The 15,324-nt window shown below is 33.9% G+C and overlaps 1 protein-coding gene across 1 annotated transcript in view; it reads left to right on the forward strand.

The window, feature by feature from the left end:
- LOC125649013 (uncharacterized) overlaps positions 1–15,324 on the forward strand; it is a 62,493-nt gene that overhangs the window by 3,281 nt on the left and 43,888 nt on the right. The window contains exons 6-23 of the mRNA XM_056164495.1: positions 171–218; positions 309–353; positions 511–549; positions 706–753; positions 1,176–1,220; positions 1,418–1,465; positions 1,673–1,702; positions 1,939–1,986; positions 3,654–3,701; positions 3,932–3,976; positions 7,177–7,224; positions 8,736–8,780; positions 8,964–8,993; positions 9,668–9,694; positions 10,152–10,356; positions 10,476–10,606; positions 12,705–12,749; positions 12,983–13,030. Coding sequence (XP_056020470.1) covers positions 171–218; positions 309–353; positions 511–549; positions 706–753; positions 1,176–1,220; positions 1,418–1,465; positions 1,673–1,702; positions 1,939–1,986; positions 3,654–3,701; positions 3,932–3,976; positions 7,177–7,224; positions 8,736–8,780; positions 8,964–8,993; positions 9,668–9,694; positions 10,152–10,356; positions 10,476–10,606; positions 12,705–12,749; positions 12,983–13,030 — 1,023 coding nt within the window. The remainder of the gene's footprint in view (positions 1–170; positions 219–308; positions 354–510; positions 550–705; positions 754–1,175; positions 1,221–1,417; positions 1,466–1,672; positions 1,703–1,938; positions 1,987–3,653; positions 3,702–3,931; positions 3,977–7,176; positions 7,225–8,735; positions 8,781–8,963; positions 8,994–9,667; positions 9,695–10,151; positions 10,357–10,475; positions 10,607–12,704; positions 12,750–12,982; positions 13,031–15,324) is intronic.

Below are 15,324 nucleotides of genomic sequence, written 5' to 3' on the forward strand. Positions count from 1 at the left end.
TGTACACTGTCTGTGTTTTGAGTACTGATAAAAATGGACCACAAATAAGGGAAATATCTTCGTCCATGTGCCTCATCATTTATTTTGGTTTTCGCCTCCTTTTCATCTGAACGTTGTCGGTGTCCTCTGACCAATCTGACACAGAATGCTTGTTTTTTCTCGTTTTACAGCAAATAAAGACAAAGGAGATGTAGAAGAGGGGGGAGATATCACACCTAGTATGTAAATGCTGATATACTTTTGCAGTATGCTATTCCTAGTTCTGACTTTTCTGGCACTCAATCTGTTTTTCGTCCTTGCTTTTGCAGCGAATAAAGACAAAGGAGATGAAAAAGAGAAAGAAGCTGCAGCTGGTATGTTATAACTGATATGTGATCGTTTGTAGCGCATGGTCAAACGTTATGAAATGCAAAAAAGTAATATTTGGCCCGCCTGCATAATATGCACATGCTTGATTTATTTTAGTTTCATTTCCCCTATTAAAAGTGTTGTTTCATCTCGGTTTTACAGCAAACAAAGATGAGGCAGACGACGGAAAAATGACATCGGGTATGTTAGGGCAAATATTTGTGTGTAATGCTAATTGTCTGTGATTTTGATGTTAATTATCCTCTTCGCCAAAAGAATGTTTCTAAATGAAGACTTAGTTTTCCTTGCAGTTATTAAACATTTTTGCAACTAGAATATTGTTACTCGATTTTACAGCAAATAAGGAAAAGGGGGATAAATCAGAGGAGGAAGAGGCGACATCAGGTGGGCTATAAGTAGTATTTAATTGTAATGATCATTTTCGAATAATTCAATTTTACTTGTTACACGCAATTTGATTGGTTCATTTCATTTTATCAATGCTTTATATCGTTTAAGTCCCGCTATATGACGTGATAGGAGTGACGTCACAATACGTTTGGCCGTTCATTTTCTATTTTGTTGATACGGCGATATTGGTCCACGTCATATAAAATTGAGAATGAAAGTAATTTTCATTTGTTTTATACGATATAAAGTAAGTGGGACAGTTTACGCAATTTTAGAAACCGCTTCGCGGTTTATAATGCGTAAACTGCCCCAACATACTATATATGGTATAAAACAAATAAAAATTACTTTCATCCCTTAGTAAAATATGGTAGAAATACTTGTAAAAAATTGTCCCTTGTTGTTCACTTTTGCAGCAAACGAAAACAAAGGAACTAAAGAAGATGGAGAAACCGCATCGGGTATGTGCTTTCTACTGGGCATTGATAAGGTGGTTGTATTTATTCTGATTTTTGCGCTTCTAGCACAATCCTTCAAACACTATTTGGGGAAGTACAAACAATAAGGTTGTCTGCGCGCTCTCGTATTATGTAAAATGTGATGGTCTAGTTAGGACTCCTTTCAGAATAACATTAATATTTATCATTTGGTTTTACAGCAAATGAAGATAAAGAAAGTGAAGGGGAGAAAGGGGAAACCACATCCGGTATGTTATATAGCGTATGATTGCAGTACTATTCATTCTAATAATCTAAATCTCAAGTTCTAAATTTTGGACCACTTCCCATTCTCAAGCGTTGTGTATGAAACTAAAAAAGGAAACTTTAAACCTTAGATATATACATGTATGTGTTTGAATTTGTATTTTCATTGTTACACTTTTAAGCATGGGTTATTATTCTCGCTTTTACAGTAAACGAAGACAAGGGAAATGAAGGAGAAGGCAAGTCAAGAACTTTTCTTTTCAAAAATAAACTTTATATTTGTTTATATGTAGATGATGGCGGGGTCGTTAATGTACAAGTGGATAAATCGACCTTAAATAATGTATTCTTCACAGAGACCAATGCATGCATATAGGACATTGTCAAATTTTTCTTAATACTAATGTATATGGACACTTTTTTCTCAAATGTGTCTAGTTTTGAAAAACCGATATCTATGTATCTTTCATTACAGTAAATAAAAATGGTGAAAATGTTGGAGAGGATAAAGGAGTCACAGCTGGTATGAAAGTATATATTTATTTACATTTTTCCTGCATTATAAGATTGATGATCATTTGTCATAAGACATCATTTCTGGAGAATGCATAAGAAGCAAGAGGTGTTTATGAAATACTGATGCCCTGCATGTCAGGAGAGGGATTCTGGTACACAAAGAAAGGTCTTCTCACAAGGAATACACAAATGAAATATGAAAGCCTTATCACCAACCATTCAAAATTATGTCCAATGTTTAATATTTTCAAAAGTAGATCAAACTCGCACTTCAAGGTCATTAGGTAAAGATTATTGGTACTAAAATAAAGTTCTTGTCAAAAGGAGAAAAAACTTGTGAAATAGGAAAGCTCTATCGCTAAACATTTCAAAGGTATGACCAAGGTTACAGTTTTCCTAAGTGGGTCAAACTCCAGGGTCATGAGGTAAAAAAATGTTGCCTACAAAATGTCTTAATTTCAAAAGGAATATACATGTGAAATATGAAAGCCTTATCACTAACCATTCAAAAGTTATGGTTTGTTTTATTAGAAAGTAGGTCAAACTCCAGGGGAAAGTTACAAGGTCAACAATTTTGATATCAGAAAAGGTATTGTTACAAGAAATGCGAATATGAAAGTTCTATTGCTAACCATTCAAAAGTTATGGCCAAGGTTAATTTTTTTGAAAAGTAGGTGAAACTCTAAGGTGGAGGTCACATGATCAAACATTACGGTACCACATAAAATGTTTTTTGACATGAAATACACATATGAATTATAAAAGCCCTATCACTGACCTTTCAAAAGTTATGATTTAGGTTAAATATTTTCAAAAGTACGTCAAACATCATGGTGAAGGTCACCTCACCTATCCTCTTCATGTCCACTGGCACATAAGACCCAAAAAGGTGAAGATCACAAGGTCAAACATTACGGTACCACATGAAAGGTATTATCAAAAGAAAGACACAGGTGGAATATGAAAGCCCTGTCCCTAACCATTCAAAGGTTATGGCTAAGGTTAGTGTTTTAAAAAGGTAGGTCAAAGGGATAGTAGAAAAATACATCATCAACGAATTGTTCTAACTAGAAGGTTTGTGTAGGGTTTTGAAACAAACACCTAGATTATCTTAGAGGGAAAATTAACTACACAGTGATTAAGGTAGAATGGTTATTTGCAAAATCGTGAAAACCACATTATTGAAGCTTTAGTGAAAAGAAGTCTGAAAAGTGCATCTATCCGGAGTCATTTCACTAGAGAATGCATACAGTTGCCCTTACCAGCAAGTATCGTACAGAAATGTAAAATATCTTATCAAATTCCGTATTTTATTTACTAAATTTAAAACCGACAAGTCTGACTTCGTTATTTCACGCGCTTTTGTCTTCTTGTTTTAAAATGAATCCTTGAAAACTTCCTATGGAGTTTCATTTATATTTTCATCCCCCCTTTTACATTCAGGCGCTATGGATGAAGGTGCGCTAAAACCACATGCGAGTATATCCATGATTGTGAATATTATACAAATTACGCAAACAGTTGTCCAAATTCTCGATATATCAGAGTCTCTCGACATTTTAGATAAGTTGAAAACCAAGATAGAAAAAAAAAAGACATTTACAATCCCACGAATTATTCATTATGCTTTTACTTTCACGCCCAACAAGTTAAAAAAACATTTTGTCTTTGTAGTCGTTGAAGAGAAATTTACAGATATAGTATCAAAGTGGTATGAGTTTGGTGAGTATGTCAACATACAGTATATATATAGAACAAAGTGTGTAGGTCAAACAGCGATATCGAGATTTGACAAATAGAAAAATAAAAGGAAATGTTACAACCAGTCGTAGTCATTCAAGAATTGATTCGACTTAAATATATCCAAATAATGTCATATGAACACAGTTGTTTTTTAATCACTGTGAAAACAAAACCAAGAAGATTTTCTCTGTTATGTGATTTTTTTCCAGTTACTGACAAGCCATATACAGAAGAGGTTACAGAAACGTATACAGGTATAAACGACAGAGTAAAAGAAATCCTTCTTAGTTACAGATCACTCTTCGTTATTCTCGTTTGGAAATGACTCTTTTGTGAATGACACTCTATTGTAAATGACTCTCTCTCTCTCTCTCTCTCTCTCTCGTAAATGACTCGCTATATTTTATAAATGACATGCTTAAATGAAAGGTGAAGATAACGAACAGTGATCAATCTCATAAATCCTATAAGCAATACAAAATCGAGAGTTGGGCACCTATAAGCAATACAAAATCGAATACAAAATCGAGAGTTGGGCACCTATAAGCAATACAAAATCGAGAGTTTGGCACACGAGGACCTCTGGATATACAAGATATGGGGTCAGGTGCCTAGGAGGAGTAAGCATTCCCTGTCGACCGGTCACATCCGCCGCGAGTCATATATGTCGATCAGCTAAACGGAGTTATCCGTAGTCAAAATCAGTGTGCCAAGAACGGCCTTACAATCGTTATGAAATAAGTCAGACAGCATTTGACCAAATGATAGGTTGTATTGGCAAACTAGTGTAACTCACGATGCGTTGATAGAATTACAACAACAGCGTAAATCCTTATTAAAAGTTCGTGTTTATATTTCATTCAAATAGTATAAATTGAATTGCCCTGTAACAAACAGAAAGCCGCATATGAAAATGTACATCACGTCAAATACATATATACATTTTATACATGTTATATATACATATAAATTGTATCATTTGAAACTTAGCATAAAGTTATATCAAATGATATTCAAGCACTTTAATCACAATTTTATAAAAGTGATCCACCGAACTTATTTATATTTAATAAGTGAGAAAAATAAGATTAAAAACAAAATATTGATATTATTGCTTTAGTTGACTTTTATATTGCTTAAACAGTCTAAATAGTATAACTTACCAAAGTTATGGACTTTAGGCTTGATATTTATCAAATGTAAAGCTGTAAACTATATTTCAAAGCTTCTTTGGTGCAACTGCAATAAAAGTTAAACATGCACTTTGTTAGATATTAGCAATGTAATTAAGAGCGCCAACTGCAATGCTTTTGCTTCCATAAAAACAAAGAAAAAGCAGACATACCACGATGGCGAAATAACTCCAACTATAACTAAAACTCAAACGTCTGAAGAATTCAAACCCACTGGACAATATGAAAAAATCCAACCCTGGTCTAAAGTCACATGACTATAAGAGGCGCCAAACGCTCACCAAACTTTTGGCGGGAAAATACTAATTACATCAAATTGGAAATTAAATAAAATCAAAGCTGCTTGCCATTGTTTTGGCATAAGTTTCTAGTAGAACTTTATTATACAATCTTATCAATTGCAAATTCAATTCTTTTTAATCATAAAACTTAAAAGTTATTTACAAAATTTTCACACGGCTACACTAGAATATTATAACAACCATAGATTTGCGAAATGTTGACTTTAAACGACACTGTTGAAACCCCTGTACCACCAACTTGTTTGTCAGTAGCCTGCCTCGATTTAAAAACTGACCATACGCAGAACACGCTCTTGCGTATCGAATCAGTTGGGATATATAAACACCATATGCATGTGGTAATGGATTATTAGTACATATATATGGGAAGATGACAATGAAGAGGCTGAGATCATCCCGTTTATCATAAACCTGAGTTGTTAGTTTGCCATTAATATCTATTTTCAATGAAATATCTAAGTATGAAGCAGAAGCGGAACACTCTGTGGTGTCTTTTATTTCGAGTCCACGGGGATATATCAACAAACTTGATAAAGTGATAGATTCTGATTATAAAGACTTCAAATGATACATTAGATTATGTAGATTCTATGACAAGTATTCATGCAATAATAAGTATTGTGTTCAATTTATGTTTTACATAAAGGTAAAGACTTCATGTTATCTATTAATACCAAACTATCACCCATTGAGTTAATATGCAGGTGGAAAGGACATATGAACTTCGTAGACTTTTTCGTTTTTGTTAAAAACAAGTGCATTTACGGATATTTAATTCTCAATCTTCATACCGTCCCATTACACAATCAAAAGATTAACTCGTTATCATTTACCCTTACTCCTACGCACGTGATCCCACTTCTGGTATATCCAGTGGTCCGTCTTTGTCCAACTTTTAATTTTGTATTCCTTATAAGGGTTATGAGATTGATAACTGCTCGATATCTTCACCTTTTTATTATTGCTCTTTTAATGTAATATTCGAAAATAAAATGGATTGGGGGGTTGAAGCACAAACGAAACATTTATCGAAAGTCAGAACGTTTTATATTGTGATCAAATATATATATCCGTATCACTCACTTTTAAGAATTCGAGAATGATTAATTTTGCGTATAGGATAAGACTTTATAAAAAATATATTCGATATGAAATTTTCAGATGATTTAAGTTGCCTTTACTCATAATCAATGATTTTGTAAAAATTTACAAGGTTAAATTTTGCCTTTTGTAAACATACCTCTTACTCATACCCATTTATTCCTAAAACTATGGTTAGACTTGATGTAATGGAATTGTTTAATGCTAGAAAGTGGATAGCCCTTTCAAGAGAAACAGACGAAATCGTACCGTGCAAAGCGTGCAGTGTACATGAAAGGTGAAGATAACGAATAGAGATCAATCTTATAACTCCCATAAGCAATACAAAATAGAGAGTTGGACAAACACGGACCCCTGGACACGCCTGAGGTGGGATCAGGTGTCTTGGTGGAGTAAGCATCTTCTGTCGACCGGTCAAACCCGCCGTGAGCCCTACATCTTGATCAGATAAACGGAGTTATCCGTAGTCAAAATCAGTGTGTCAAGAACGGCCTACCGATCGGTATGAAACACGTCAGACTGCATTTAACCCCATGATACGTGCATACTACCCAGTATCCCAGACATACCTTCTTTAATAAACCATCCAGCGTTCCGTACAAGATACAAGTACAGACTGAGCGTTCCGTCTGAAGACAAACTGAACTGGTGAAGGGAGCATGCTGTAGGATATGTACATGATGCAGCGCCGCAACATTGCTTTCCTATCCGAGGGATATTATGGGTTTCCTTTCCTTTGTAAACCACACACAAACAATGGCAACTGGTCATTTATCGCTATTAAAAAGTACTCGCGAAATATATGTATTCTTACTATTCTATGTTTCAAAAATGTTTTGGTTTTTTTTTTATTTGTAGAAAAAGGAAAACCAGAAGTTGATTATGTGACTCAAGTGTATGAATACAGTAAGTGCCGGAGTATAATTATACAGATATCGATCTTTGCGCTATACATTTATGAAATATAAAGAATTGTTGTTTCAATGTATTCACATTCACTAGGTTTTTCCTTTAACATTGTTACTAAAAATAGAATAAGGTTATTTGTTTTTAAAAACCAACGTTAACTATTAAAGTAGGCTAATAACTGCGTATCAATACATCTGACCTAAAGAGCACATCATGGGTTTATTTTAAAAAGCAATTAAAATGATTAAAATTAAAGTAAATATGATAAGAAATGTCTTTCAGGCTTTGGGAGTGTATGAGACTATAGAGCTCGAGCATCCTCACACTGACGTATACTTTATGAATCGCCTACGTACTACTTTCGGTTCATGAATCGCTTACGTACTACTTTCAGTTCATAAACATTCATCAGGGAAATAAACAATTAAGTTCAATTGAAATATTTAGCTGTTTAACAGTACCTCCTCCTCGGGATTTTGAGACATCATCAGATTTATGTGAAGTACCGCAAATTTTGACCTATGGATGGCGTTTACAGTTACATGTATAACAGCGAGGGTTCTTTCTCGTGAAACAAGACCCCCGTCTTTAAGGTCACGTCCAAACGATCCATGACTTTCACTTTTATTGACGGAGTTTTGGTGAAGGAAGAGTCACTACCTATCTTAAACTTAGTAGGGTTGACACGACACAGGGATCGAGAAGCGAATGGCCTAACCACTAGTCTATCTCAACCTGTTTTAGATTTAAGTACAGGAAATATATTCATATCAATATGTACATGTATGTTAGTGTCATACCTTCTGAATATTTCAAGAAATATCATTGGTGAAAATCAATGTCATTTTTTAGACACAGTAAGTAGCCTCGAATACAGTGGTGATACTCGGTCAGCTTGTCATGTTTACACTAGATTCAATTTGGCGGCAGGATAGACAGTTTACCTAAACCTTGGGAGTTTTAAACTGTATGCAAAGAATGCCCTTTTTTAGTTTAATATTTGAATTTTAGGCTAAATTTGCAAGTTTCAAAGTATTTCACGTCAGCACTTCATATCTTTATACGAAATAATACGAAAAGAAGTAGAATAGATAATAAAATGAGGTCAGCCCATAAAAAGTCAATTCATGAGGTATTTAGATAATGAAAATTTTATCTTAAAAATCCAGGACAGAAAGAACATCATAGAAGACAAATTTGTTTCACATATTGTAGTAGTAGCACAATGTCGTTCTCGGTTATACAAAATTTAGTGAATAAAATCAAATTTCAACTAACTAGATATACATGTGACATGTTGTGACATCACGAGAAAGATAATTTCAGTTTCAGCTGTGAATATGAAATATATGAAGTACTATACACGTGTATTTTGAAAATGTGTGAATTTTATCATTGATATAAATCCCCACTTATTCCAAGTATTGTTTCAACTAAACCCCTTTTCGATAAAATGCAAGCATTGGTTACTTTTACAAAATTTAATACTCTTTTTGTGGTTTTTCTAGTTACCGGATCGCCATACACTGAAACTTTCACAGAAGTATATACTGGTAAGACAATTCAATGTAAAAACTAGACATTGTTTAATGTTGTGATGACATGTGTTCAATCAATTTTTAAAAAACAGAGAAAAACATCATCAATGCATTGTCCTAAGAATATGCAACATTCAATACGTATTATGATATAATTATTAGGATGCATGTTTGTGAGTGAAAGTCTTTTCTTTGTAGAACCATATACAGAAATTGTGTACGAATATGGTAAGTCTGTATCGATCTTAATGAGGTCAAGAAAGGTGAGTCCCTCATGTAATAGCAGACGGTACGTATCTTAGTGGTAATATTATTCCATAGTTCGCAGTCTGTGTGATAGTGAAAATGTCAACAGAAAAATTATTCCAGAGAGTTTCTCCTGAAATAAGAAAAACAACCAATTCTTATGAGAAAAAGCAAAGGAAATTTTTGATTCAAGGTTGTTTTCTTTTTTCAATTGAAAAAAAAGAAGACAAAACCAAAAAAGTGTAATTTAGACCTCGTTTGATTCTTTGCATCGATCTGTTGTTTCCTTTGGGGAAGACTTTGTTGGGGGAATGTGGATCGAAGTTTTTATCACAATTGTGTGAGTTGAACGTGTGTGGATACATGCATTTATGCCATCAAGTGAATTCTCAAGAGAACGAAAGACCAATGGTAATGCCTATATAATGCATAATGATTCCCAAAGTATTTAAAGAATATCAAATCATGAATGTAAGCATGAAATTTCGTGAGAATCATATTTCACATATTTTTTATTCAATGTATACGATAACTAGGTATAATTACGCATAAATCATAATTTCGTGTTTCAGAAATATTTTGTCAATATTTTTTTTATTCCCAAATTATTTGCAGGGAATCATGGAAATCATATGATATTTTCCCCTTTCTTCTAGGTACTAAGGCCCCAGAAGCCCCCGTTAGTAAGTATTATGAAAGACAATGAATAAATGCTAATACAAATACAAGAATAAGGTATGCATGTAGTGTTTATTTGCCAGAAGTTGACGGTGTATCTTACAATTATAGGAAATATGTTCAGACCTTACGACCAATGTTTTAGTTGGTCAAAAATAAGTTCATCTGTGTATGATTTTTTTTAAAAACTGGTTCTATATGTTTTTGGTGGGTTTTTTTTTTTTTTTAGATATGCCATAAATTTGCATTTCAATTATTTAGATTGCAAAGATCATTTTCAATCTAAAGTGTTCAGATAATTTGTGAAATTGGTCACTTATTCTTGAATAATGTAATAATTAGATACGATATATCGACAACGATTTAAGAAAACAAATATTTATGATTTTGATGATGATCTATCAGTTTCCATATTGAAGTTGGTATATAGTTTTAGAAAATACGATGTATTCTTGTTGACAGAATGTGGGGGGAGAATTTCTGGAATATCAAAGGGAGAGGTCACCAGTCCGAAATTTCCAAAAAAATATCCATTGAACGTCGTCTGCATTTGGAACATAACGGTCTCAAAACGACATCTCATAAAGATGCAATTCCCTGTTCTTCGACTCGGAAAAGGCGACAGGATTGACCTTTATGATACCAAGACAGGGGAGCATATTGGAAGGCAATTACGTGTTCATTTGCATTTTACTTTTCCAGTGGTTGTTCAATTAATGGAGAACTTAATTTAGAAATGCTACATGTACTTAGTATACGATGTACCACGTTTCTCTTTTCATTTAGAGCACAAGGTCACGAGGACGGATTTGAAGAGATATCCCAACGTAACGAGGTCACGATGTCTTTCTCCTCAGACGGCGAATTCCAGGACGAGGGCTTTAAAATGACGTTTCGCGCCATTAAAGATCCATCAAGTAGGTGTATTTCAGGATAGTCTCTACATTTTATGAAAGGCAAAACATTGGTTTACGGTTGTGTTTTTTTAAAGATACCCTACGAATAAAGGTGTAAGCAATATCATTTTCGGCCATCATAGGAAGTAAATAAGTAAACGTTTTTAATTCTTTTAAATATACTTTGTTAATGTTTGATATTCAGTGTATAGAATATAGCAAAGGAAGTTAAAATTGTGTTCCGTATGTTTGTACGCGCGTGCATTCTTCATCTTAATTTTACTACCTATAAATAAAAAGAATTTTATCATTGCGCATTAATCTATCGCGTATGAAAAAAGAAGTCAGAACTACTTATCCGTATACCCTAATTAAGCCGAGTGGAAGATATCAAATTAAAAGTTTGCGGGATTTTTCTCTCTCTTGCAACAGTGTATATGTGAGAAACTATTTGACATTGATTAATGAATCTTGTATGGATGATATCGTCACACGCGGGTATATTAAGACAGACATACCCAATTATGCATATAAACAAATGGAAGAAGCTACCTAACTTTGTGTCATAACAAGGTGATAAATATTTGCTACGGTGCGAAGTTATTACATAGTTGCTATAAATAGATCCGGCTACACCTTAATAGCGAATGACCCCCCCCCCCCCCGAGTTAATTATCGAGTTAACGTTATTTACGGTAAAACGCCTAACGTTTATCCAAAGTGTTGCTAGAATCCTAATGTTTTCAGCAAAAACGAATTATTAATCATGTCAGCACGAAACCACCTCAGTTTCAGTTGTTTTACACTTTACACTGATGTTCTATAGTTTTCTTTGAAAGTCTTCTGAACAGATAACACTAGTAAAAATTTCCATGAACGTTAGTTTACTACTTTTCACCCAGCGTATAATAAGACTTTAACATTATTCGGCGTAGTTTTATACTTTCGTAGTTTCATTTCAGTGTACGACAGACAAAAATAAGACTAACATGCTGATTGGAATCTTTTATCATCCATGAATAAATTCGCAGTGTTTCACATAATCGAGATTATTTAAATTTATATCAAATAGTCCGTATTGATTTTGATACACCCTGTAGGTCGGGTCTACGTGACTTTAGCGGCTAGATGGTACAAGTTAATTTGTATGCACTACGTCACACTCGGTACTCCCTGTGATCGAACCCATTCATTACACTTTTCCAACCGAAGCATGGATTCCTTAATTAATATATGTTCCATGTCATTTGTCTTAAATGCTCCATATTTTGTCGATATTCACATGACACACTTAACAAATTCTTTTCATGTTATGTCAACTTCACTTGATGTACTATTATGAAATTAGCAGCAGTCACAAATTACACAACAGCACTGAGGCATTATTATTTCTTTCCATCGTAATAGTTAGGCATGTATAATTAATTTTATGTGTAAATAAAACTTACAAGCCATTAGAACTGGAATTATATGTAGATATACACGCTTAGTGATTTACTTATTTCAATTAAGCAATGACGTCACATTGTTTTACGGATTTTATCCCAGGCAATTTTCTTTGATTTGCCTTCATATACCCGCGTAGGAACTGCGTTGGTAAATGAGTATTATTTCAAACTTTCACATTTTACGTTAATTTTGAAAAGTTGTTTGGTTTGGAAGGTGTAAGATATATCAAATTAAACTGAAAACTCTTTTCAAAATTATCGTCCATGCGCACAAGCATGATATATGGCAACTTAACACTGGGTGCTTAATTTTCCTCTATGAAATTTTTCGAATACTACTTGACATTGGTTGATGAAAGTGACATAGATGGTAGACCTTTGTTTGTTGACTTCTGATATGGGTCTGACCTTATTTATTAGGCGTATTCGTCATGCTACATGTATATTTCAGAAACTATTTGACATTTGGTTACCAATTTTGAGTGACATAAAATGATTATAATATCAAACTTTTGTACTTTCACTGCTTTTTGGTGTTGTAGTATAGAACATACCAAAAAAGAGGTTAAAAGTATTGCCAGATCGAGAATAAAGGGAAAGACCGAGAACAGAATACCTTTTTGAGTAATTAATAAGATTCTAATTGATTATCTTTTTGTCTTTACTTTCAGAATCTACAGCGTCAGATAGAACCAAAATACAGAAGATTAAACATGGTTTGTGTCTCTGATAATCTATATATCATATATGATATTCGTTTATTAGATTAAAAAGTTTCAATAATTCAATAACGTATGTAGGCACAAAACATGATTTTTTTTTTATCGCAAAAATACGTGTACTGTTGAACGTTTAGGAATGGGAAAATCCTCAATCTCACCCAAAATGAAAATTTAAATACTAGTATACTTGATTAATTCAACTAACATATTTGATTTCTGTTTTTAAGGCTACAAAACTGTATATGCAATGAAGCATCATCTAAAATATAAAACTGGTAAGTTCTATATCACTCGTATGATACAACCTAGTATATTTGAATCAAAGACTGTCTGACATGTTTTATACCGATTGTTAGGTCGTTCTAGGCACATTGATTTTGTCGACAGATTACTCCGTTTACCTGATCAAGATATAGGGCGCACGGTGGGTGTGACCGGCAAACAGAAAATATTACTCCTCCTAGGCACCTGATTCCACCTCTGGTATATCCAAGGGTCTGTTTTTTTCCCAACTCTCTATTTTGTATTCCTTATAATAGTTATAAGATTGATCAATGTTCGTTATCTTCACTCTTTGGTAAATAATTGGCAATAGACCAATTTTTGAAAAAGTCCTGCATGGTTTTGTACTATGATCTTTATCTTTAGTAATAACATGAACACTTTCATAAAGATCTTGTCATAGGCAGTATCAGTTCTTTAAAAGGCTTCTGATTTATAATCCTTATGATCCTTATCATTCGAACAAGAAATGACCATACATTTCTGTCTCTTGTATTTTTCATGTTACCTGGTTATTTAAGAGAGAAATTGCTCTTCGTGCCCGCCCGGCATTGTTCTTCATGCATCCCTCGTAGATACATGAACAGTTCAATCTTCCTCTAACCGTTTGTCACCATAGTTGGAGTATAACAACTTTTAGGGGTAGGAAAACAACACATCTGATCTACAGTCAATGCACTCTAATTGCTCTAACTGAAAGGCGAAGATAACGAACAGTGGTCAATCTCATAAACCCCACAAGGAATACAGAATAAAGAGTTGGGCAGACTCGGACCCCTGGATATACCAGGTGGGTTCAGGTGCCTAGGGTGAGCAAGCATCCCCTGTCGACCGGTCACATCCGTCATGAGCCTTATGTCTTGAACAGGTAAACGGAGTAATCCGTAGTCAAAATCGGTGTGCCAAGAACGACCTCTAACTGTGATGCCGGAACTTTAAAAAAGACAGAGAAACTGAGTTTACAGATGTAATAAACATAAATGTGTCTATTAAAATCGTGAAATCCATAAATCTTGAATAAAAGTGTCAGATTCCAAAACAGACCCCAATAGATTATATAGAGAAAATTGTATGTTCTATTACTCTTCTAAATTCTTGAACATGTTGCAGACAAACTAGCTTTAAGTACCTAGTTGTAATAATTATTGAAGCCTCTACTGAAATTGTAAACTCGTTATTTAAAGGCCAGAAGTTCCGGTTCCAGCGCAAGTCTGTGTCGGTCAGGCGGTGAAAATGTTTGAAATCTTCGACATTTTCGTTATTCCAGAACATGTACATGTGAGACAAACTGAAAACACAATTGAAATGAACATGGAAGTCTGAACAAATATGGAACCCCTTCATCAGGGTTCAACCCTCAGAGCTAAATAGACAATCTAGCATAAATTAACCTTCAAAAATCTTGCTTTTATTTCGTAGCATGTGTCACAACATATCTCGGATTTGGTGTGTGGATGAAATAAAATTCTAAAGAACTTTAATTAATTTTAAAATCGGAAAACTTTTCTCAAATCAAGAACATGAAAAAATATGACTTTTAACACTTCACGATGAATTAAAGACTAGACTTTTTGACATCATATACAGTTGCTTCTTCAACAAAAATGGAAAAAGTATATACTCATATCTAGTGATCAGTCATCCAAAAAAAATCACTTTGTTAAACGCCACTCTGATTCCGCGCACAAGTACTCTAAAGTTGAAATGAAAAATATGCTGGAGTCCCTCATTGACAATATCTTCGTGATCTTTGGTGATGAAGTCTTCCAACAGTCTGTTAGAATTCCCATGGACACGAATTGTGCTTCTTTGTTAACTGGCACGTTTCTACATTCTTATAAGATATATTTTATTCAAAAGCTTTTACATGCACATGAGAAGAGAAAATCTTCAACTCGACATTTAGATATATCGACGACACTTTATCTTTTAACAATATATGTTGATTCGATATATCTCTGTGAATTCGAGATGAAAGACACCACAAAATCCTCCACATTTACTTCGCACTAAGATATTTTATTGAAAATGAATATCAATGGCAAACTAACAAGTCAACTTTATGATAAACGGGATGATTTCAGTTTCTCCATCGCCAACTTCCCATATTTAGGTAGCTATATTCCATTGCCACCTTCAAATGGTGTTTATATCTCTTAGCTGATTCTATACGCAAGAGCTTGTTCTGCGTACGATTAGTTTTTTAAATCATGATTTAAGACAAGGAATCACTTTCTTTTTTCTAGATTAAAATCACAAATAACAATACCAGAACTTATTACCAAAA

This window comes from Ostrea edulis, chromosome 5, assembly GCF_947568905.1.
Source record: "Ostrea edulis chromosome 5, xbOstEdul1.1, whole genome shotgun sequence".
Taxonomy (NCBI): Eukaryota; Metazoa; Mollusca; class Bivalvia; order Ostreida; family Ostreidae; genus Ostrea; species Ostrea edulis.